General features: G+C 38.4%; 1 protein-coding gene across 2 annotated transcripts in view; it reads right to left on the bottom strand.

The window, feature by feature from the left end:
- Positions 1–27312, bottom strand: part of CDH17 (cadherin 17) — a 127505-nt gene that overhangs the window by 71157 nt on the left and 29036 nt on the right. For both annotated transcript variants that reach the window (XM_033126950.1, XM_033126951.1), the window contains exon 3: positions 17827–17925. In XM_033126950.1, the coding sequence (XP_032982841.1) occupies positions 17827–17925 (99 nt within the window). The remainder of the gene's footprint in view (positions 1–17826; positions 17926–27312) is intronic.

A 27312-nucleotide genomic window follows, 5' to 3' on the forward strand; every position in this document is an offset into this window, starting at 1 on the left:
TCCACACTACCGTCCATAGTGGCTGCACCAATCTACATTCCCACCAAGAGTGGGTTCCTGTCTCTCCAGAGCCTCTCTAACACTTGTTATTATTTGTCTTAGTGATTATGGTCATTCTAACTGGTGTGAGATGATATCTCATTGTGGTTTTTATTTGCATTTCTCTGATGATTAGTGATGTTGAGCATCTTTTCATATGTCTATTGGCCATCTATATGTCCTTTGGGAGAAATGTCTAATCAGGTCTTCTGCCCATTTCTAAATTAGAAACCATGACAAAATAAAGAGAGAACCAACTGAATGGGAGATTTTTGCAAACAACTCCTCTGATAACGGCCTAATATCCAAAATACATAAAGAACTCATACAACTCAACAACAACAAAAACAAACAATCTTAATTACTTTGTCAAAAGTGAAGAAAATATCAACTACAGACAAAGCTATATACTTTTAAGACCACGAGAATAGAAAATTTACATAAAATGAAGCAGACATAAAAGTTTGACCTCATTAATAATTTTTAGTATATTTTGTTTTTTATTAACAAATGAAAAATCAATAACAGTCAATGTTTCAGGATGTTGTAAAGGTTGTAAAGAAACATATTATTGATGGAAATGTAAATTAACACGATACTTTTGGAAATAACTGAGGCATAAAATGTTTGTAGCCTTTGACAGTAAACATTACTAAACAGAATTTATTCTAAGGAAATATTTTTTAAACAGTAAACTACACACATGTAGTATAAGTAACCTTAATACTGGTAAAGTTGAAAATGCCTAAATGGTCAAAAAGAAAGATGATGAAATTATAGCACATAAATTTGATATAATTTAATCATTATAATTATGAAGCAGCATAAGAAAAATGTTATGATGTAAAGTAGCAAAAGGAGAATAAAAGAGTAAATCTAGACTGTGATTGTTACAGTACCATAAGTATTCATATCAGTGGGTAAGAAATATAATTTTTTAAAAAGTTGATGTGTTAAGTGGTTAGGAAGGTGGGTTAAGAGTTTTTTTGTGATTGTTTGCTTATTGATATCATGTTGTTTATATAATAAATGAAAGTGTTATTATTTTATGTTTTAACTAAAAGTCCTGTATACAGTGGGAAAGGATTTACAAAAAAAATTGCCTTATATAAAAGCAATGAGAAACTGGCAAAAATTGTAAATATCAACTGTTTCAAAATTGAATACTGATAAAATCCAAAGAGTGTTTATGTAAAAAAATGACTACTATAAGAACTAAGCTTTGTGGTTATTTTGCCTTGCCCTAATTTCATTGTCCTTTCTCAAGATATGCAGTAGTCCTGAAAACCAACAATCTCACAACCACTGTACTATGGAGGGAATAAAGTGGTTTGGAGTTTCCTAAATGTCTCATCCTCAGAACACTGTTATTATCTGCCTATCTCAAAGTTCCCTGGAAACAGAGTTCACTTACTGCAAACAATGTTTCTCCTGGGGAACTTGTCAAAAATAATCACCAGCAATTGTTTAACATTGCAGCTGCCTGAGGCAATTGATGTAAACAAGAAGCTGACCAGAAAACTTAAAAGGTAAAGATAGGGAATGAGATGTCCCTCGAGGGCATTAAAAATCTCCAGTGTATTCATGAGAGTCTAGAAAACCACATTCCTAAGTAGCGTTATGCATAAGCCCAGGGAAGACTTGAGAAGGCCCTAATCTCTCACCTCTGTCCTTGAGGCTCTGCACAGCAGGGAGTGAAGGCTAAGGCGAAGTTGTAAACTGCTTGCCACATTCTTGAAGGTGTGCCCAACATGCACACAGAACCCTTGGCAAAGGCTGGAAGACTTATTGGTTCAAGGATTTTAAGGAAATCTCAGTTCAATCATTAGCTGAACACTAAGCTAACTGAGCAGAGAGTTCAATGGCCACACATGACAAAGAATACAGACTTTACAATATTAGTTCAAGAAAGTCATTAAACATACAAATTGCAACAATACACCCTGGGAAGAGGAGGGGTTACAATTTCTAGAGTTGCCACATCATATTATTTAAAATGTCCAGTTTTCAACAAATGATTATGAGACCTGCAAATGAAAAGAAAGGCCCATATACAGAAAAAGAAGCTGCCAATAGAAACTGCCCTGAAGAAACCCAGATGGTAGACTTACTAGATAAAAACTTCAAATTACCTACTTTAAATGGTTTCAAAAACTAAATAGACCATCTCTAAAGAACTATGAGATAGTATGAGAACATTGTCTCACCAAATAGAGACTATCAATAAAGACATATAAATGTCTGACTTATTTCACTCATATGTGGGATGCAAAACTAAAAGCAACAAAGGAACAAGACAAACAAATAAAGAAGAGAAAACTCATAGACACAGGCAACAGTTTAGTGGTTACCAGAGGGTAAGGGGGGAGAGAGGGTGAGGGTAAAGAGTGTCAAATACATGGTGATAGGAGGAGAACTGACTCTGGGTGATGAACACATAACGCAATATATAGATGATGTATTATAGAATTGTACACTTGAAACCTATGTTGTTTTGTTGACCACTGTCACCCCAATAAATTTTAATTTAAAAAGACATAGAAATAATTTATAAAAAGATAAAAAAGAAATTCTAGAGTTGACAAGTATAATAACTGAAATGAAAAATTCATTAAAAAGCTCTCAATGATAGACCTGTGCTAGCAGAAGAAAGAATCGATGAAATTAAAAACCTGAAATTTCATCAGGTTACCCACCCTGATGAAAATTTGTAAAAATGAAGAAATATTAAAAGAATTCTATAGACAATGGAACATCATCAAGCAGACACATGCATAACAGGCGTCATAGAAGGAAAGGAAAGAGTGAAAAGGGCAGAAAGATTATTTGAAGAAAGAATAACTAAAAACTCCCCAAATTGAGGAAAACATTAATCTACATATTCAAGAAGTTTGATAAACTCCAAATACAATCAACTTAGAGAGAACTGAACTTAGATACATCATAATCAAACACTTGAAAGACAAAGAGAGAACCTTGAAAATGGAAAGATTCATCATACACAATAAAATGAACAGATTATTTCTCATGGAAGCCAGAAAGCAGTGAAATGGCATATTCAAAGTGCTGAAAGAAAATGACTGCAAACTGAGAACTGTATATCAAACAAAAGTATCCTTCAAAATAAGGATGAAATTAATCTGTATTACTATTAGAAAAGAAAGACTTTAAAACAATATGAATTTAAAACAAAAATTCTTACTAGAGACAAAAAAAAATGACATTCTATAATCATACAAGAGTCAATTCATGAAGAAACTATAACAATTATAAACATGTATGTACCTACCAAGAGACTCCAAAATACATAAAGTAAAAACTGAAAATTGAAGGGAAAATATACAATTCAACAATAATCATTGGTGACTTCAAAACTTCACTTTCAATAATGGATATAAGAGACAGAAAATCAACAAAGGAGTAGAAGACTTGAACAGCACCATAAACCAACTAAAAGCTAACAGACATCTATAGAACACTCCATACAACAAAAGTGTAATACACATTCTTTTCAAATATACATAGAACATTCTCCTGGATAGATCATATGTTAAGCCATAAAACAAGTCTCAATAAATTTTAAAGCACTGAAATTATATAAAATATGTTCTTTGACCACAATGTAATAAAATTAGAAACCAGTAGCAGCAGGATATATGGGTAAATCACAAATATGTGAAAATAACACACTCTAACAACCAACACATCAAAGGGGAAATCAAAAAGGAAACTAGAAATTACATTTAGATAAATGAAAATAAAAACACAGCATACCAAACGTTATGGAATTCAGATTAAGCAGTAGTTTACTTCATTTTATTGTGCTTAACTTTGTTATGCTTCACAGATATTGTGGTTTTTACAAATTGAAAGTTTGTGGCAACCCTGCATCAAGCAAGTCCATCATCGCCATTTTTCCAAACAGCGTTTGCTCACTTTGTTTTACACAGTTACATTTTGGTATTTCTCTCAATATTTCAACTTTTTCATTATTATTATATTTGTTATGGTGATCTGTTATCAATCATCTTTGATGTTACTATTGTAATTGTCTTGGGACATCATGAACTGCCCCCATATAAGATGGCAAACTGAATTAAATATGTGTCTTCTGACTGCTTCACTGACTGGCCATTCCCTCACCTATTTCCCCCTCCTCGAGCCTCTCTGCTCTCTGAGACATAGCAATATTAAAATGAGGCCAATTAGTAATGCTACAATAAGCTTTAAATGTTCAAGTGAAAAAAAGTAAATCTATGCAGAAAATTTCATTGTTGTCTTATTTTAAGAAATTGCTACAGCTATCCCTACCTTTAGCAACAATTACCCCGATCAGAAAGCAGCCATCAACACTGAGACAAGACCCTCCATCAGCAAAAGATTATGGCTCACTAAAGGTTCAGATCATGGTGAGTATTTTTTAGCAATAAAATATTTTTAAATTAAGGTATGTACATTTTTTTTAGACATAATGCTATTGCACACTTAGACTACAATATAGTGTGAACATAACTTTTATATGCACTGGGAAATCAAAAAATTCATGTAACTTGCTTTGTTGTGATAGTTGCTTTAATTATTATGGTCTGGATCCTACCCTGCAATATCTCCAAGCTGTAGTTGTAAATGCTTATTTAAAAGAAAGGTCTAGAATCAATAATCTTGCATCTTATAACTACAATAAAAGGGGGAAATAAACAAACCCCAAGGCAAGCAGAAGGAAATAAAGATTAGTGTGGAATTAATAAAATGGAAAATGCAAAAGCAAAGGAGAAAATCATCAAAACCAAAAGTTGATTTTTTGGAAAGGTTAACAAAATTAACAAATCATATGGACTTACCAAGAAAAAGGAAAAATACAAGATTCAAATAAGTAAAATCAGGAATGTAAGAAGGGACATCATTACCAAACTTACAGATATTTTATACATACCTATATATTTAAAGGAACTACTATAAGCATTTGTTTTCCCACAAATTAAAAAACTTAGATGAAATGTATGAATCGATTTTGTATTCATTTTTAAAAAGATTTTTATTAAAAATATAGTTAACATATAATATATTAGGTTCAGGGGTCCATAGTTATTCAACATTTCTATACCCAAAGAAGGGATCACCATGGCAAGTCCATCATCAACTACCTGACACCATTTTCTGCTATCATAATATTATTGATTATATTCCCTATGCTGTATATTACATCCCCATGACTTATTTGTTTTATACCTGGAAATTTGGCCCTCTTATTTCCCTTCACCTTGCCCCCCCCTTTTAAATATTCAATTACAGTTGACATTCAATATTATTTTATATTAATTTCAGCATAGTGGTAGACATTTATATAATTTAAGATGTTAAAGTACCAACCTGGCACTATACATAGTTATTACAATATTATTGACTATATTCTCTATGCTTTACTTTACATTCCCATGATTATTTTGTAATTACCAATTTGTACTTCTTAATCCCTTCACCTTCACCCTGCCCCCCAATGCTCTCACATCTATCACCCCAACAAATCTAGTTCCCATCTTACACCATATATAGTTCATCAATATTATTCATGATATTCCTTGTGCTATACCCTACATCCCCCTAACTACTTTGTAACAACCAATTTGTACTTCTTAATCCTTTCCTATTTTTTCACCTAAACCCCATAACCCCCTTTTATCTGGCAACCATCAAAATGTTCTCTGTATTTATGAGATTCTTCCTGTTTATTTTCTTCTTTAGATTTCACATATAAGCGAAATCATATTGCATCTGTCTTTCTATGTCTGACATACTCCACAAAGCAAAAAACCTTCCAGATCCATCCATGCTGCCAGAGACGGCAAGAATCCATTCCATTCCACGGCCAAGCAACATTCCATTGTATATGTGTACCACCTTCTCTTTATCCATTCTTCCATCGATGAACACCCAGGCTGCCTCCACATCTTGACCATTATAAACAATGCTGCAATGAACATATGGATGCACAAGTCCCTTTGAAGTAGCTTTCTGGGTTTCTTCAGATAAATACCCAGAAGCAGGACTACCGGATCTTTCTTTGTCTATTGTGATAGCCTTTCTTTTAAACTCTATTTTGTCTGGTATAAGTATTGTTACCCCAACGTTTTTTCCCCATTTTCATAAAATATATTTTTCATCCCTTTACTTGAAGTCTGTGTGTCTCTTTCAATCTGAAGTGAGTTTCTTGTACGTAGCATATGTAATGGTTTTGTTTCCTTATCCATTAAGACACCCTGTCTTTTGATTGCAGTATTTAATCCATTTTTATTGACAGTGATTGCTGATAGGTATGTAGTTATTGCCATTTTATTGTTCATATTTTTATCCTTTGTTCATCTCAAAGAAGTCCCTCTAAACATTCCTTCTAATAACATTTTGGTGATGAACTCCTTTAGCTTTTTCTTGTTTGGGAAGCTCTTTATCTGTCCTTTGAATCAATGATAGCTTTTCTGGCGGTAGGTCCTTGCTTTTCGTCACTTTTAATATTTCATGCAAAGTTTCTGGCCTGCAAAGCTTCTGTTGAGAAATCAGTTGACAGTCTTATGGGAGCTCCCTTGTAAGTTATTAGTTGCCTTTCTGTTGCTGCTTTTAGGATTCTTTCGTTGTCCTTAACCTTTGCCATGTCAATTATAATGTGTCTTAGTGTGGGACTGTTTGGGTTCATCTTGTTTGGGAATTTGCATTTCCAGGGCTTGTATGTCTATTTCCTTTACCAGGTTACAAAAGTTTTCTGTCCTTATTTCTTCAAATAGGTTTTCAATTTCTTGCTCTCTCTTTTCCTGGTAGCCCTATGATGGGAATGTTTTTATGCTTGATGTTGTCCCATAGACCCCTTCAGTTATCCTCATTTTTTGGATTTGTTTTTCTTTTTGCTTTTCTGATTGGGCATTTTCTGCTATCTTATCTTCCAAATCATTGATTTGATCCTCTACTTCATCTAGTTGGCTGGTGATTCCTTCTAGTGCATTCTTCATTTCAGTTATTGTATTCTTCACTTCTGACTGGTTCTTTTTTATAGTTTCTATGTTCTCTTTTATGCTTGCTATCTCTTTGAAGTTCTCACTAAGTTCCTTGAGTATCCTGATAACCATTGTTTTGTATCTGGTAGGTTGCTTGCCTCCATGTTGTTTAGTTCTTTTTCTGGAGTTTTCGCCTGTTCTTTCATTTGGGACATATTTTTTTGTTTCCTCATTTTGACTGCCTCTTTATGTTTGTTTCTATGTAATAGGTAGATCTGACATGTCTCCCAGTTTTGGCTGAATGGCATTATGTAGTAGGTGCCATGTGGGGCCCTGGCACAGTCTCCCTGGTCACCTGCTTTGGATGCTCCAGGAATTTGCCCTCCTGTTATAGTTGAACCTTGCTATTGACACATCTGTGGGTGGGATTGACCCTCAGGCTGGCTGGCTGTGGGGTTTGGCCATGTCCACAGCTTATGGGCTGCTATGTGGAGGGTTTACCCCACTGAGTGAATTTCATGCCAGTGGGCTCTGGTGCCTGCTGAGGCTGTCCTTTGTGTGTGCCACTTGTGGAGCTAATTAAGCAGTGCTCTGCTGTGGTATGAAGCCAACCTTCAAGTATGTTAGTTCTGGTTCCTCTTGGGAGGAGCTCTGGTTCAGGCTGAGGTCACTCACTGCCTGTGACTGGCCTACGAATACATAGTAGGAGCTACTATGTATATTTTGACTGCCTGTGTTAAACCTGGAGGCATGAGGGAGAGGCCATGCTGCAAACCGAAAATAGCTACCACCAGTACTGGGTTTGGGGTAGCTCTGCAAAAAAAATGAGGGCCTTCCAAGGTCTGCTGCCACTTGCCAGCTTCCTTAAGGTTCAGCCACTAATAAAGTCTCTTGTGGTATGCAAGTTAGGTGAGGCAGTGTCTCAGGGAGTCAATAGAGTGGGAAGAGTTGTGGTCACCAGGTTAATGTAGATTTTGGTTTGGTGCCAGTGCTGTGCCTGGAGCTACTCAGGAAAAGTCTCAGCATACCTAGGTGAGTTGCCACCCACTTGGGGCCCGTGGACTCCACTAGTTTTCCAAGAAAGAATGCAATGCACAGGGGGTTAGTTGCTCACCTACAAAGTTCCTCTGGCTTTGGGTGAGTTGGATAGTGTGTGGTCCCAGTGAGTCAGAAGGGTGGAGAAGAGGAACTCACCATACTGATTCAGATTCAGATTTGGCCAGTTGGGGGAGGCTTCAACAAAGGAAAGATAGTGCCTGCCTGCCGGCAGACACTCACCCTACACAGGAGCATGACCCCACATAGGGAAAATGGAGACGGTCCTCCACCCCTTACCTCAAAACCACACACCTCAGTTTTCACCCTGTACACGTCTAACGAATCTAATCTGAAATGTCTGAATTCTTGTACAGACAAAAACTACCAAGACTGGAGAGATCCAAGATGGTCAAGTAGATAAATGCTATGTCTGCTACCTTTCATGAGCACATTAAAATTACAACTAAATTATAGAAAAATCAATCTGAAGACCTACCTGAAGACTGGCTGAACAGCAGTTTTATAACTAAGGATGCAAAGAAAAGGCCATGTCGAGACTGGAGGAAGCAGAACAGGCCAGCCCCACACCTCCATGTGGCAGTTGAGAATTGGGAGGGATATCTCAGACACAGAGGTCCCCCCAAGAGGAACAAGTGAACCCAGCCCCACATCAGGCTCCCCAGCCCAAAGTTCAGGGAAAAGTAGCACTGCAACATCTGGTTGTGAAAAACAGTGGGGTTTGCAACCAGCCAGGTGGAATGGAAAGCTGCGGAGATACCCCAACATCCCTTTAAAGGGCCCACACACAGACACTCACAGACACTCATCCTGGGCTCCAGTGGAGGAACAGTGACTCAGGGTACATCAGAGACATATGGGGACAGACTGAGTTGTGTCGCTTTAGGGCAAGGACTGGAGGGACAGTCACCATTTTCCCTGTGTTGGGATCTTCTCCTGTGCAGCTGACAAGTGGGTGCCATCTTCCCTGTATTGAGCCCTGTTCCCACGCCCATGGCCAAGTCTGAATCTGAGTTAGTCTGGAGAACTCTGCTGCTCCACCCTGCTGACTTCCTGGGACCCCAGCCTACCTAACTTCCCCAACATCAGAGGCACTTTCTTTGTAACCAGCCAGTCCTACCCACATTACAGTGTTTCTTAGACAACAATTGGGTCTGCAGTCACCATGTGGTGGTGACTGGTCTTGGTGTGCTCTGAGACATTTGCTGAGTAGAACCAGGCTCACCATTGACACCAAACCAGAATCTACATAGACCTGATGAACACCACTTGTCCCACCCTGGTGACTCCCTAAGGCCTTTTCCTCACCCAACTCACATACCAGACAAGGCTCTATCAGTGGCTGAGACTTACAGGAGCCAGCAGGTGGCAGCAGGCGTCAGAAGTCCTTGGGCTTTTTGCAGGTCTACCCCAGGCCCCGTACTGATGGCAGCCATTCTGAGATCACAGCATGGCCTCTCCACACACTTCCAAGTTGAGAACAGAAAGTGAATAATTGCAGGTCACTTTGTAGCTCTTACCAGGCAGTCCCCAGTCAGTCACAGGCAGTGAGTGACCTGAACCTGCATTGGATCCCCTCCCAAAAAACCCCAGAACCAACATACTTGGAGGCTGGCTTCAGACAACAGCAGAGCACCACCTAATTATCTCTACAAGCAGCACACACAAAGGGTGGTCTCAACAGGAACCAGAGCCTGCTGGGATAAATTACTCCAAGTGGGGAAAGCTCACCACACAGCATCCCCTAAGCGGTGGACATGGCCAAACCCCACAGCCAGTCAGCCTGAGTGTCAATCCCACCTACTGATGTGTCAATAGCAAGGCTCAACTTCAAGGTCTGACAATTAAGTTCATGAATTTGTTGCAACGATATTGCTAACATTTTTTCTTATCAGAGAGATTATTTATTATGAATTTGTACCAACTGGACAGTTAACCAAGTTTGCTATTTGGAAGTGCGGAAAAGGCTGCATGAAAAAGTTAGACAAAAATGACCTGAGCTTTTTGCCAATAATTCATGGCTCTTGCATCACGACAATGTACTAACTCACATGGCACACTGTCTGTGAGGGAGTTTTAGCCAGTAAACAAATAACAATGTTGGAACACTCTCCATACTCACCTGATCTGACCCCCAATGACTTCTCTTTACCCGAAGATAAAGGAAATATTGAAAGGAAGACATTTTGATTACATTCAGGACATCAAGGGTAATACGACAACAGCTCTGAGGCCATTCCAGGAAAAGGGTTCCAAAATTGCTTTGAAGAGTGAACTAGGTACTGGCATCAGTGCATAGCTTCCCAAGGCGAGTACTTCAAAGGTGACCATACTAATATTCAGCAATGAGGTATGTAGCACATTTTCTAGGATGAGTTCGCAAACATACTTGTCAGATCTTGTATAATAGGAGGGCACACACAACCCACTCCTGGAACACCTGGCACTGGTGACCAGGGCGCCTGTGCCAGAGCCCCACAAGGCATCTACTACCTAAGGCCAGCCAGTTAAAACTGGGAGATGTAACCAATCTACCTAACACATGGAAACAAACAGAGAGGCAACCAAAATGAGGAAACAAAGAAACACACCCAAATGAAAGAAAAAGAGAAAACTCCAGAAAAGAATTAAACAACATGGAGGCAAGCAACCTACCAGATACAGAGTTTAAAATGATGGTTATCAGGATGCTCAAGGAACTTAGTCAGAACTTCAACAAAGAGATAGCAAGCATAAAAAAGGACATAGAAACTATAAAAAAGAACTAGTCAGAAGTGAAGAATACAATAACTGAAATGAAGAATGCACTAGAAGGAATCACCAGCCAAATAGATGAAGTAGGGGGTCAAATCAATGATTTGGAAGATAAAATAGCAGAAAATGCCCAATCAGAAAAACAAAAAGAAAAATCAATCCAAAAATTGAGGATAATTGAAGGGGTCTCTGAGACAACATCAAGCATAACAACATTCCCATCATAGGGGTACCAGAAGGACAAGAGAAAGAGCAATAAATTGAGAACCTATTTGAAGAAATAATGACTGAAAACTTTCCTAACCTGGTGAAGGAAATAGACATACAAGCCCCAGAAGTGCAGAGAGTCCCATACAAGATGAACCCAAACAAGCACATACCAATACACGTTATAATTAAAATGGCAAAGGTTAAGGACAAAGAGAGAATCATAAAAGCAGCAACAGAAAGGCAACTAGTAACTTAGGAGTTCTCATAAGACTGTCTAGGATTTCCGGGCAGTAATTCCCACACGTTCTCAGGAATTTTTTTCACTTTCCCATTCCTGAACCCTGAGATACAAACTGTTTTCTGTTCTCTACGATGAATCATTTCTACAAAGTGACGGCCGATACTACCAACCACTTGGATTCAAGGAGCCAATTTTCCCGATCTCCCGACCAACTTTTCTCAGGATTCGGGAACAGGAAAGCGAAAAAATTTCCCAAGAACGGGTGGGAATTCCCACCCAGAAACCCTAAGACTGTCAACTTTCTCAAAAGAAACTTTGCAGGCCAGAAGGAATTTGCACAAAATAGTCAAAGTGATAAAAAGAAAGGATCTACAACCAAGAGTACTCTAGTCAGCAAAGCTATCATTTAGAATTGAAGGACAGATAAAGAGCTTCCTAGATAAGAAAATGCTAAAAGAGTCCATCATCACCAAATGAGCATTACAAGGAATATTAGAGGGACATCTCTAAGATTTAAAAAAAAAAAGTAAAAAAATATGAATAGTAAAATGGCAATAGCTACATGTCTCTCAACAATTACTTTCAATGTAAGTAGATTAAGTGCTCCAGTGAAAAAATAGCACGTCTGAATGGATAAGGAAACAATATCCTTACATATGCTGCCTAGAAGAGATTCACCTCAGCTTGAAAGATACACACAGACTGAAAGTAAAGGGATACAAAAAGATATTTTATGAAAATGGAAATTGAAAAAAAAAAGCTGGGTAACAATACTTATATCAGACAAAATAGAGTTTAAAAGAAAGTCTATCATAAGAAACAAAGAAGAACCCAGTAATCCCACTCTGGGTATTCATCTGAAGAAACCCAGAAGGCGACTTTGAGGGGATGTGCAATTCATATGTTCATTGCAGAATTGTTTATAATGGTCAAGATGTGGAGGTAGCCTGGGTTTCTATTGATGGGTGAATTGATAAAGAGTAGGTGATACATATATATAGTGGAATATTGCTCGGCCATGGAGTGGAATGGATTCTTGCCATGTGTAGCTGTATGGATGGATCTGAAGGGTATTGTGCTGAGTGGAGTATGTCATACAGAGAAAGACAGATCCACTGTAATTTTGCTTATATGTGAAATCTAAAGAAGAAAATAAACAAACAAAACAGAAACAAACTCATAGATACAGAAAATATTTTGATGGTTACCAGATGAAAGAGGGTGGGGGTGAGTAAAAAAGAGGAAGGGATTAAGTACAAACTGGTTGTTACACAGTAGTAATGGGAATGTAAGGTATACCGTAAAGAATATGATCAATAATATTATAATAACTAGGTATGGTGTCAGATGGGTACTAGATTTATCAGGGTGATAGATGGGAGAGTATTGGGGAGCAGGGTGAAAAAAATGAAGGGATTAAGAAGTACAAATTAGTAGTTAAAAAATAGTCAGGGAATGTAAAGCATAGGAAATATAGTCAATGATATGGTAATAACCATGCACAGTGCCAGAAGGGTACCAAACTAGTCAGAGTAATCACATCATAAATTATATAAATGTTTAACTACTGGGCTGTACACCTGAAATTAATATAAAATAGTATTGAATGTCAACTCTAATTGAAAATTTTTTTAAATGGGGCAGGTGAAATGGTGAAGGGGAATAAGAGGTCCAAATTTCCAGGTATAAAACAAATAAGTTATGGGGATATAATATACAGCATGGGGAATATAATCAATAATATTGTGACAGCATGGTACAGTGTCAGATGGTTGCTGGACTTATTATGGTGATCACTTCTTTAGGTATATAAATGTTTATAACTATGGTATATACCTGAAACCAGTATAATGTTGTATGTTAGCTATATTTTTAATAAAAATCTTTAAAAACAACTACCAAGACTGACTAAAGAATAAGTAGAAAACTTGAATAGAACTATAACTCGTAAAGAGATTGAATTAGTAATCAAAAAATTCCCATAAAGGAAAGCCTAGGACCATTGGCTTCATTTGTGAATTCTACCTAATGTATAATGAAGAATTAACACCAAACCTTCACAAATGCTTCAAAGAAGTAGAAAAGTAATTAACGTTTCTCCCCTCATTCTATGAGGTCAGTATCATCTTGATATGCAAACTCAAAAATACAATATAATAAAACTATAGACCAATATCTCTTATGAATAAAGATGCAAAAGTCTTTTTAAAATACTAGAAACATGAATCCAGCAACATATAAAAAGATTATATACCACAACCAAGTGGAATTTATCCCAGAATACAAGGCTTGTTCACCATCTAAATATTAATTAATTTAATGCTGCAAAACCAAATGAGTATCTCAATAAAGGCAGAAAAACATTTGACAAAAATACATCACTTCATGGTAAAAATATTCAGCAAACTAGGAATAGATGGTAACTTCATTAACCTAATAAAAGCCTTCTAAGAAAAACCCACAGCTAACATTATACTTAATGGTGAGACACTGAAATTTCTCCCCATATGATTAGAAAGAAGAAAAAGAAGCCCAATCTTGTCACTTCTAAATAACATTGCACTTCAGGTCCTAGGGAAGAAAAAGAAATAAAAGGCATCCAGATTGAAAATAAAAAAGTAAAACTACCTCTATTGGCAGATTACATAACCTTACATATGGAGAATCCTAAAGAATCTAAAAAATTTTATTACAGCTAATTAATGAGTCCAGTAAGTTTGCAGGATAAAAGTTCTATATACAAAAATCAATTGTATTTCTGTACACTAACAAAGAACAATCTGAATATGATATTAAGAGAACAATTCCATTTACAATAAAATCAAAAAATAACATACTTCAGAATAAATTTAATTAAAGAAATAGAAGATTTGTAAACTGAAAACTATGAAGTATTGTTGAACTAAATTAAAGATGATCTAAATAAATGGAAAATATCTCAGGTTCAAGGATTTTAAAACATATTAAAGAATAAAAAATAAGTATTAATATTGTTAAGATGGTAATACCGCCCCCAAGTTGAGACAATGATTCAGCACAATCCTTATTAAAATTACAGTTGTCTTGTATGTAGAACTGACAAGATGATCCTAAAATTTATATGAATAGCCAATACTAAAAAAGCAGAAAAAGTTGGAGGATGTAGCACTGCCCTATTTCAAAATTTACTACAAACCTACAGTATTCAAAAGAGTGTGGTACTAGAATAAAGATAATTATATGGATCAATGGAATCAAATCTGTAGTCCAGAAATAAACTTTTACATTTATGGTCAATTAATTTCTGATGAAGGTGTTAATATAATTCAATGGGGAAGGAAAGATAGTGTTTTCAACAAATGGTGCTGGAACAACTGGATATCAACATGGAAAAGAATAAAGTTGGACCCCTATCTGACACCATACACAAAAATTAACTAAAAGTAGATCAAAGGTCTAAATGTCAAAGGTAAAACTAAAAAACTCTGGGAAGAATTTACAGACATAAATCTTCATGATTCTGGATGAGGCAACAGTTTCTTAGATGTGACATCAAAGAAAACAAACAACAGAAGAAGGAAAAATAAGTTGAACATCAAAATTAAAAGGTTTTGTGTTTCAAATAACACTTATAAGAAACTGAAAAGATAACCTAAAGAATGTGAGAAAATATTTGCAAATCATATATCTGATAAGGAACTTATATGGAGAATATATAAAGAGCTCTTACAACATTAAAAAGACAAATAGCTCAATTGAAAATTAGGAAAAGGATTTGATTACACATTTCTCCAAAGAAGATATACAAATAGCCAATAAGCATATGAAAAGATACTCATTATCATTAGTCACTAGGGAAACACAAACACAAACCACAAAGAAATACCACTTCACTCCCATTAGGATAGCTATAATAATGAAAAAAAAACACACACATAGATAATAATAAGTGTTAGCAAGGATATGGAGAAGTTAGAACACTTATACAATGCTGTTGGGAATATAAAATAACTTAGTTGCTTTGGAGAACAGTTTCCCAGTTTCTCAAAAAGTTAAACATTGAATTAAGTATGTATGACTCGGCAATTTCACTCTTAGGTATATATCCAAGAGAACCGAAAAAATATCTCCTCAAAAAGTTGTACATGAATGTCCATAATCATATTCATTATTCATAACAGCCATAAATGTCCATCAATTGATAAATGGATATTCAAAATGCACTATATCTGTACAATGGAATATTATTCTGCACTCCTTGTTTGACCCCTTCAGTGGCACCTTGCAGCCTACCACAGGATAAAGGCCAGTCCAGCCCCAGCTGACCTCAGCAGCCTCACCTTTGACTGCACAGCACCTCCCACCCTAAACCATGGACCACCTGTCATCTTTCACTTTTTTGCCAAATGCACACCCTCCTTCTTTTTGCCATGCTACACTCAGGGCCTGCTTTCTGTTTATGAGCACCTGCTCATCTTTGAATACTCAGTTTAGGGGTCAATGAAACCTTTTCTGTTCACCCACGACCATCCTCCTTTAAAACCCATCACCCTTCTTTCACCTGCATTTTGTCCCACCAGACTGCAACCACAATCCTTCATTGCATTTGTTGGCATAATTGTTAGTTTTTTTTTCTCCTATCCTGTGAGTTCAGTAGGGGTAGGAACGTTGTCGGAGTCATCTCATATCCCCATACCTACCATAGGGCCTTGTACACAGCAGGTACTTCATACATGGTAAATAAAAGAAAATGAATATGTGCCTAGCCCACAAAGTTCTTATCAGCTTATGAAGCATAAAATACATAAATGAAAGGAATAAAAAATGTAAGAGAGAGTCTACAACTAAGCGCCCACTGGCAAGACAAAGTAAGGAAACAAGATCATCTTTTTTTTCCCCCCTTCATCCGCCTCCCCCCACCACTCAGTTCAAACTGTTGTTTCTCATTCTAGTTGTAGGACACAGCTCCCTGGCCCATGCTGGTATTATGAGACGTGTGCTCCCCCACCCACCCCCAGATGAGGTAGTCGGTCACCAGTAGTTGGTTGGCCACTCACGCCAGCAAACAGTAGCCCACAGCAGCAGCCCAGGGCAGCTTACGCCAAGCTCTGGCTGCTCATGGCAGCCCAGTTCCAGGTTACAGCCATTGTTCCTAATATTAGCTGTAGAGGGCGCAACTCACTGGCCCATGTGGGAATTGAACCAGCGACCTCAGCATTAGAAGCACAGCGCTCCAACCACCTGAGCCACCAGGCCAGCCCAACAAGATTATCTCTTTGGTGAGGCCCTACCATAGACTCCTAATAGTGCCCTACATCCTCTCTTTCTCTCCCCAGTTTGTAGCCAGAGCAGTCTTTCATAAATGGAAACTTGATTCAGACCCATTGTTTTTGGGAGAAAACCTAAGAACCTTAGAAGTCAGGGCTCTTCCTCCTCTCCCACCTTCCCCTTGTTTTTGCTCCCCAGGCACACTGGCTTTCTGCCAGCCCTTGGCTCTGCCCTCTCCCAGCACAGGGCAAGTGTCTATGCTGTGCCATTGCTGGGACTCTCTTCTCTCCCTTCCTCTCCAGGTGAATTCCTACCAGCCTCCAGCTCACAAAGCATTTGCTCCTCCCTCCCTGCCAGACTTCCTGGACTGAAAAGGTCAAAGCTTCTATAACACCCCTCACAACCAGGCTGGAGAGAGACACTCCTGCTAGCCAAACTCTGGGGCCCTTTGCGCTAATCTGCACTAATACCAAATGAGAGAAGAAGCATGAGGCAGCTTTCAACCTCTTCTCTGTGGACAGAACTGTCCAACAAAACAATGGAAGGAATCTGCCTTAGAAGGTAGTTTAGCAACCCTCTGTAACTCTGCAGGTGTGTGGGGGAGTAGGAGTCATAGGTATCCCCCAGAGGATCATCAAAGCACCCTCAATACTCCAAGGCTAAGTGGGCTTCCCCATGGGATTTTTTTTCTCCCTCTCCAATACATTTCAGGATTCTTTCAGAGCCCTTTATAGATGAAGTCTCTCACTCCTACTTGCAGGCCACCCTTCAATCCAATGCTTTTCTCAGTTACCTAACTAAAGGAAATGACTGCCTCCCAGTGAGCCATAAGCCACAGCCCAGGCCTAGGCTCAGAGGCAGTGGTGATGAAAAGCAAGCCTTTGGCCAGACAAAGAGGCCATTCCAGCACGACTCCAGAGAACCCACATCTTCAAACACTTCAAGCAACAAACACATCGAACCTACAGTCCAATGATCAGATGGCCATATCTCTCCAGAAACTGGTTCCCTTCCCATCCTTGAGGAGATGTAGAGTCTATAGACAACAAGATCCCCACTCCTAGGATGGGACAACTCTCCCCAGACACAGCTGAGTGAGTCCAAATGAGGATGCCAGGTTCAACACCTTACACTATTGAAGCCACCCACCTCCCTGATTAACTTATATTTTGAAATCATGTTTGATAATGAGCACTGCCATGCCTGTATTTTATTTTCTGCTGCATAATAGATAAGATTAAAAGTCCACTGAGAAAGCATGAGAAATAAAGATAACTGATGAAGAGTAGTCATTACCTGGAATATGATTTGACTCTCTTCTTGGCCTTCAAAAATAGAAAATGTCATGGGTTTCAGAGGTCCACTAAACCTCCCTTCTTGGCCATATCCAGTTGTCTGTTAAAAAAGAAAAAGAAAATTAACATCACCATTTATTATGAATACATATGTGTCACTTGCTGATTTCCTTATGGCTTCCAGAACTGACATATGAAACATAAGATTTTAACCCAGTTCAAAACAATGTGAAATCCAGTCAAAACTGGCAGAAAGAAGTCTAGTATTTGTTGAGGCTCTACTACACGAGTTTCAGGATGACATGCTATGAGCCTTGCATTGCTTTTCTCATTTAACCATTCAAGTAATAGCACTGTAGGGAGAATATTAACTCCCATGTTACAAATGAGGCTCAGAGAGATTAAGCTACTTGCTCAGAGTAAAATTCAGAAGTGGCTGACACAGCATATACATGTGGATCTAACTGAACAAAAGCCCATGACCTTCCCATAGTGCAATTCTGCCTTCCAAATTATAGATGGTTTTATACCAGCTTCTTAAAACACCTCCCTTTACTTCTATTAGCTTATAACGAAATTCATGGAAGATTCCCAGAACTCCTGGAGAGATTCACAGTCTCTCCAGGCACAACTGAATTTACAAGGAAAAAAAGAAATATGCAGATGTGTTTAGTAGAATGCTTGCTTGGCACATAGTTACATGGTAAATTTTTAAAAGATTACTGTTTTTACCCAAAACAATATACAGATTTAAAGCAATCCCAATCAAAATCTCAATGGCATTTCTTTTTCAAGAATAGGAATGAAACTGGACTGCTATCTGTCACCATGTACCAAAATTAATTCAAAATGGATCAAAGACTTAAGCATAAGACCTTACACAATAAACTGCATAGAAGAAAACATAGGTACTAAACTTATGGACCTTGGGTTTCAAGAGCATTTTATGAATTTGACTCCAAAGGCAAGGGAAGTAAAAGCTAAAATAAACGAATGGGACTATATGAAACGTAAAAGCTTCTGCACAGCAAAAGAAACCATCGACAAAATAAAGAGACAACCAGCTGAATGGGAGAAGATTTTTGCAAACAGTGCCTCTGATAAGAGGCTAATATCCAAAATATACAAGGAACTCATGAAACTCAACAACAGAAAAACAAACAACCCAACTGAAAAATGGGCAGAGGACCTCAAGAGACATTTTTCCGAAGAGGACATACAAATGGCAAATAGACATATGAAAAAATGCTCAACATCACTAATCATCAGAGAAATGCAAATAAAAACCACAATGAGATATCACCTCACCCCAGTCAGAATGGCTATCATCAACAAGACAAATAGTAACAAGTGTTGGAGAGGCTGTGGAGAAAACGGAACCTTCATACACTGTTGGTGGGCATGCAGACTGGTGCAGCCATTATGGAAGGCAGTGTGGAGGTTTCTCAAAAAATTACGAATAGAATTACCACATGACCCAGCAATCCCTCTCCTGGGTATCTACCCAAAAAATCTGAAAACATCTACACATAAAGACACGTGTGCTCCAATGTTCATTGCAGCTTTGTTTACGGTGGCCAAGACATGGAAACAACCAAAATGTCCTTCGATAGATGAATGGATAAAGAAGTTGTGGTATATATATACAATGGAATACTATTCGGCGGTAAGAAAAGATGATATAGGAACATTTGTGACAACATGGATGGATCTTGAGAGTATAATGGTAAGCGAAATAAGTCAGACAGAAAAAGCAGAGAACCATATGATTTCACTGATATGTGGTATATAAACCAAAAACAACAAAAGAACAAGACAAACAAATGAGAAACAAGAACTCATAGACACAGACAATAGTTTAGTGGTTAGAGGGTAAGGGGGGTGGGGGGTAGGAGATGAGGGTGGGGGGTATCAAATATGTGGTGATGGAAGGAGAACTGACTGTGGGTGGTGAACACACAATGGGATTTATAGATGATGTAATACAGAATTTTACACCAGAAATCTATGTAATTTTACTAACAATTGTCACCATATTAAATTACAAAACAAAAAGAAATAGAACAAAAAATCATCCGATTTCTATGAAACCACAAAAGACCCCGAATAACCAAAGCAATCCTAAGAAAAAAGAACAATGCTGGAAGTATCACACTCCCTGACTTCAACTTGTACTACAGGGCAACAATAATCAAAATAGTATGTTACCGCAGAAAAACAGACAAACAGACCAATGGAATAGAATTCATTGAGAACCCAGAAATAAACCCACATAAATATGGACAGATAATTTTTGACAAAGAAGCAAGAAACATACAAAGGATAAAAGACAGCCTCTTCAATAAATGGTGCTGGGAGAATTGGGAAGCCACGTGCGAAAGAATGAAACTAGACTGCTATCTGTCACTATGTATAAAAATTAATCCAAAATGGATCAAAGACCTAAACATAAAACCTGAAACAATAAACTGCATAGAAGAAAACATAGGTACTAAACTTATGGACCTTGGGTTCCAAGAGCATTTTATGAATTTGACTCCCAAAGGCAAGGGAAGTAAAAACTAAAATAGGGCTGCCACCGCCGCTGCTGCCCAGAGCGGATGTTCCAAGAGTCACGTCCGGGTGGCGACGGGCGCATGCTCAGCCGCGGGACGCGCGAGGCTCGGCTTAGCATTTGCTTGGAAGTGGGTATGGAGCACCTCTTCCGGGAACGACAGAACAAAACGAGTAGGCTCATGGATGATTACTAGAGACAGTTCGAAAGTTTTGAAGCCGTGCGGTCTGACGGGATGGTCGGCGTGAACAGAGGCGTGGCGATTTGGGGTGCGCAGAGGTGGGTCCACAGATAGGGGTTTCTGCTCAACCTCCCAGGATAAAGGTCATCTGCTTTGCTCGGCGTCCAAGGCCTCTGTTGAAGACCCTTCCTACCGTTCTCCGTGAGCACAGTCCCAGCCTCGCGCTGACACTGCCTGGCCTGCATACATCACCTGTTACACATCCTGGCCTTTATCCACGCTGTTTCTTCCACCTGGAATACCAGTTCCCTTCCATCCATCTTCATTTTGATATTTTGACGCTCAGCTCACTTCTTTCTAGCAACCTTCCTAGATTCTCACTGAAATGAAATGAGTCTCAGGTTTCACGATCTGGCCTCGGCGTCTGCCGTCAGACTCAACTCCCTGGCCATTGTTCCCTGCCAGTGTGTCTCTGCGCCCTCTCCACCGCCCCCTTACCCCGCAGCTTGTCAGGGCACGAGCACTGGACTCTAGAATCTGACAGACATGGGTTTGAATCTTGACCTCCTGACAGACTGTATGGCTGTTACAACCCTGGGCAAGTGACTACCCCTTTCTGACCCTCAGTCTTCTGGTCTGTAAAATGGGAATAATATTCGTGTCCACTTCATATGGTACTTGTGAGGATGGAATGAAGCTATGTATGTTAAAAAAAAAAAACTAAAATAAAAGAATGGAACTAGAGTTTGGTCATCAAAACGGTGGCGTGAGGTGAGCCTCTGTAAAGCTCCCCTGGAATTTACAACTAATCGAACAACAATAACTCCACAAAGGACTTCCTGCACGGCAGACAGGCAAGATGAAGAGGGCCACTACAGAATTCACTGAAAGGTGGGCGAATCACAGGAGCAGGGGAGGAGAGAAGGGAGAAGTGCAGAGACAGAGCCGCGCGGGTGCAGGACGCAGATATAGCTCAGTGCTCCGAGCTTGCTGCATCCCGGAACTACCGCACGTGTGGGAGAGGGAAGAACTCTGACTTCTAGGGCTCCACTTATGGCACACAGGGCTGAGGGGGCAGCATATAACATGGCTGAACCCAACGCTCATGGCAGAGACCTCGGAGAAAAGACTGAGGGAAGAAGGCTGAAAACGGTGGTTTAAGCCCTCACTGCCAAGCAGAGAATGGAAGCCTTAGGCACTGAGACTAGCCGCCCCCTCCTTGCCCTCCCAGAGCTCGCGCCGCCCCCACATGCCCAGTGCTGGAAGCGGACCAGTACCAGTGTCAGATCAAAAGAACAGAATATTTGCTGTTCTGAGAACTGTGGACCGCAGACACAGATTCGCAGCCCAACTAGTTATGGCAAAAGGGAGGGAGCTGTGGAAGCAGGACCGGCTGTGGTGGTGGTCACAGCCATTGCTCTGTGCCACCTCTCACAACTCACCCCGCCCCTGGCCCCACCTATCTGGGCTGATCCCTGCAGGAGTAAACAGAACTGCTGAAACAAACAGGCTCTGATTCTGGTGCAGGAAGAGCTTTGGAACTTCAAAAGCTCTCCCCATACCCACACGGACATTGCGCCCTGTGACCCAGGCGAACTATTAACAGAGGCGAAGCCCATCTCCGAGGGAATCCCCCCATTGTGTGGAATAGTGCAGAGAAAACAAAGCACTACCGTGTGAGAGAGAAAAAAAAGGCTGCAGTCGGAGAGAAAATAAAACAGTCTACCAACAGTTACTGGAAAACAAAAGAAAGACCTCTTCCTATCAACCTGTTGCAGAAGCCACTCCTGTAGATGTCTAGGAAGAGAAATAATAAATCAGTAATTGCCATGAATAACCAAGGCAACAAGACAGCTCAGAAAGAAAGTGAAAAGTCTCCAGAAAAGGAACTTAGAGATATGGAAATATGTGACTTAAATGACATAGAATTCAAGATTGCAGTTATGAAAAAACTCAACGAGATGCAACAAAACACAGAAAGGCAGTTTAATGAACTAAGAAACACAATCAAAGAACAACATGAGCATTTTACCAAAGAGATTGAAATTTTTAAAAGGAACCAAATAGAATTTGTGGAGATTAAGAACTCAATAGAAGAAATTAAGAATGAAATAACCAGCTTAGGTGGTAGAGTTGAACAGATGGAGGAAAGAATCAGTGACATCAAAGATAGAAACCTGGAAATTACACAGATGGAAGAAGAAAGACTCTTGAGACTTAAAAGAAATGAAAGAGCACTACAAGAACTTTCTACTCCATCAGAAAGAGCAATATGAGAATAATGGGCATACCGAAGGAGAAGAAAGAGAGAAGAGAACAGAGAATATATTCAAACAAATTGTTGATGAGAACTTCCCAAACTTGTGGACAGAACTGGACCCTCGAATCCAAGAAGCAAATACAACACCTAAATACCTCAATCCCAACAGGCCTTCTCCAAGGCACATTGTATTGAAGCTGTCTAAAATCAACGACAAAGAAAGAATCCTCAAGGCAGTCACAGAAAAGAAGATGGCCTAAAAGAAAAGCCCATTAGATTATCAGCAGATTTTTCAGCAGAAACTCTACAAGACAGGAGGGAGTGGAACCAAATATTCAAACTATTGAAAGAGAGAAATTATGAGCCAAGAGTAATATATCCAGCAAAGATATCCTTTAGATATGAAGGAGGAATAAAGACATTTCCAGACATACAGAAGCTGAGGGAATTTTCTAATACACGACCTGCACTACAAGAAATACTAAAGGAGGCTATTCAACCACCATCAACAGGGACAATTTGTGGCAACTGAAACACAAAAAGGGGGAGAGTAAAGGCCTGAACCAGAATATGGGAATGGAGAAAGTAAGCATGCTGAAGAAAATGGAAGACTCTAAATATCAAACTTTCTTTTACATAAACTTAAGGGTAACCATTCAAAAAAAATCCAGAACTGAAATATATCCTGTAATAAAACAAGAAACAGAGGGAAACATCATAGAATATCACCACCCAGAAATAATAGACAACAAAAAGGGAAATAAACAATGGAGACATAGCCTTACCAGAAAACTAAAGATAGAATGACAGGAAATGCTCACATATCAATAATCACCCTAAATGTAAATGGACTGAACTCACCAATTAAAAGGCACAGAGTAGCAGATTGGATCAAAAAACTAAACCCACCCATATGCTGTCTCCAAAAGACAAATTTCAGCTACAAGGACAAGCATACACTCAAAATGAAAGGGTGGAAATTGACACTCCAAGCCAATGGTACCCAGAGAAAATCACGTGTAGCCATAATGATATCAGATGAAACAGAATTCAGGGTGAAAAAGATAACAAGAGACAAAGATGGACATTTCATAATGGTAAAGGGGACTATACAACAAGAAGACATAACAGTCATCAATATTTATGTCCCCATTCAGGGAGCACCGAAATATACCAAGCAACTACTAACAGAACTAAAAGGAGAAATTGACCAAAACACAATTATACTAGGGGACTTAAGACATCATTGACAGCTATGGATAGATCATCCAAACAGAAAATAAATAATGAAATAGCAGCCCTAAATGACACATTAGGTGAAATGGACATAATGGATATATAGAGAGCACTTTATCCTAAAACATCAGACTATACATTCTTTTCTAGTGTACATGGAACATTGTCAAGGATAGACCATATATTGGGACATAAAATCAGCCTCAGCAAATTTAAGAAGATTGAAATCATACCAAGCATATTCTCTGATCTCAAGGCTTTGAAATTGGATATCAACTGCAAAAAGAAAGCGGAAAAAACACAAATACACGGAGATTAAACAACATACTTTTAAAGAATGACTGGGTCAAAGAAGAAATTAGAGGAGAGATCAAAAGATACATAGAAATAAATGACAATAAAAATACATCCTATCAAAATTTTTGGGATGCAGCGAAAGCAGTTTTAAGAGGGAAATTTATATCATTACAGGCCTATCTCAAGAAACAAGAAAAATGCCAAATAAATAACCTCATGTTACACCTTAAAGAACTAGAAAAAGAAGAACAAGTGAAACCCAAGGTCAGCAGAAGAAAGGAAATAACAAAGATCAGAGCAGAACTAAATGAAATAGAGAACAAAAAGACAATAGAAAAAATTAATGTGACCAAGAGCTGTTTCTTTGAAAAGATTAACAAATTGACAAACCGTTGGCTAGGCTCACTAAGATAAAAAGAGAGAAGACACTAATTAACAAAATCAAAAATGAAAAAGGGGAAGTTATCAAGGACACCACAGAAATACAAAGGATCATCCAAGAATACTATGAAGGACTATACCTCACCAAGTTCAATAACCTTAAAGAAATGGACAACTTCTTAGAACCATAGAGCCTTCCTAGGCTGAACCATGAAGAACTGGAAAATCTAAACAGACCGATCACCAGTAACGAAATTGAATCAGTCATCCAAAACCTTCCCAAAAGCAAAAGTCCGGGACCAGATGGCTTCTCTAGTGAATACTACCAAACCTTCAAAGAGGATCTAATACCAATCCTGCTCAAACTCTTCCAAAAAATTGAAGAAGAGACAGTACTCCCTAACTCATTTTATGAGGCCAACATTACCCTGATAACAAAACCTGGCAAGAACAACACAAAAAAAGAAAATTACAGACAAATATCTCTGATGAATACAAATGCAAAAATCCTAAACAAAATTCTAGCAAATCGAATACAACAAAGCATTAAAAAGATTATTCCTCACGACCAAGTGGGGTTCATCACAGGGGCACAGGGATGGTTCAACATACGCAAATCCATCAATGTGATACATCACATAAACAAAATAAAGGACAAAAATCATATGATTATATCAATTGATGCAGAAAAAGCATTTGACAAGATACAACATCTATTTATGATTAAAACACTTAATAAAATCGGTATAGAAGGAAAATACCTTAACATAATAAAGGCCATATATGACAAGCCCTCAGCTAATCTCATAATTAATGGTGAAAAACTGAAGCCCTTTGCTCTACGTTCTGGAACATGACAGGGCTGTCCCCTATCGCCTCTGCTTTTCAACATAGTATTGGAAGTCCTTGCCAGAGCAATCAGGCAAGAGAAAGAAATAAAAGGCATCCAAATTGGGAATGAAGAAGTTAAATTATCACTCTTTGCAGATGACATGATGCTATATATAGAAAACCCTAAAGACTCCACCAAAAAGCTATTAGAAGCAATCAACGAATACAGTCAAGTTGCTGGCTACAAAATCAACGTACAAAAGTCTATTGCATTCCTATATACTAACAATGAAATTTCAGAAAAAGAAATACAGAAAACAATTCCTTTTGCAATTGCAGCAAAAGAATAAAATACCTAGGAATAAACTTAACCAAGGATGTGAAGGACCTATATGCTGAAAACTACAAGACATTTTTGAAAGAAATCGAAGAAGACACAAAGAAATGGAAAGACATTCTGTGCTCATGGATTGGAAGAATCAACATAGTTAAAATGGCCATATTACCCAAAGCAATATACAGATTTAATGCAATACCCATCAAAATCCCAATGGCATTTTTTAAAGAAACAGAACAAGAAATCACCAAATTTTTTTGGAACCACAAAAGACCCCAAAAGACCAAAGCAATGTTAAGAAAAAAGAACAATACTGGAGGTATTACACTCCTTGACTTTAGCTTGTACTACAGGGATACAATAATCAAAACAGCATAGTATTGGCAGCAAAACAGACACATAGAACATTGGAATAGAATTGAGAACCCAGAAATAAAACCACATCAATATGGACAGATAATTTTTGACAAAGAAGCTAAAAACATACAATGGAGGAAAGAAAGCCTCTTCAATAAATGGTGCTGGGAGAATTGGATAGCCACGTGCAAAAGAATGAAACTGGACTGCTATCTGTCACCATGCACCAAAATTAATTCAAAATGGATCAAAGACTTAAGCATAAGACCTGACACAATAAACTGCATAGAAGAAAACATAGGTACTAAACTTACGGAGTTTGGGTTCCAAGAGCATTTTATGAATTTGACTCCAAAGGCAAGGGAAGTAAAAGCTAAAATAAACGAATGGGACTATATGAAACGTAAAAGCTTCTGCACAGCAAAAGAAACCATCGACAAAATAAAGAGGCAACAAACTGAATGGGAGAACATTTTTGCAAACAATGCCTCCGATAAGGGGCTAATATCCAAAATATACAAGGAACTCATGAAACTCAACAACAAAAAAACAAACAACCCAATTGAAAAATGGGCAGAGGACCTCAAGAGACATTTTTCCGAAGAGGACATACAAATGGCAAATAGATATATGAAAAAATGCTCCACATCACTAATCGTCAGAGAAATGCAAATAGAAACTACAGTGAGATATCACCTCACACTAGTTAGAATGGCTATCATCAACAAGACAAATAATTACAGTTGTTGGAGAGGCTGTAGAGAAAAAGGAACCCTCATACACTGTTGGTGGGAATGCAGATTGGTGCAGCCACTACAGGAGTCAGTGTGGAGGTTACTCAAAAAGTTAAGAATAGAGTTACCATATGACCCTACAGTCCCTCTGCTCGGTATCTACCTGAAAATTCTGAAAACATTTATCTGTAAAAACATACGTGCTCCAATGTTCATTGCAGCTTTATAGTTTGGTATAGTTTGATATTGTTGCCAAGACATGGAAACAACTAAAGTGTCCTTTGATAGATGAATGTGTGAAGAAGATGTGGTATATATA

This window comes from Rhinolophus ferrumequinum, chromosome 14 (assembly GCF_004115265.2).
Source record: "Rhinolophus ferrumequinum isolate MPI-CBG mRhiFer1 chromosome 14, mRhiFer1_v1.p, whole genome shotgun sequence".
Taxonomy (NCBI): Eukaryota; Metazoa; Chordata; class Mammalia; order Chiroptera; family Rhinolophidae; genus Rhinolophus; species Rhinolophus ferrumequinum.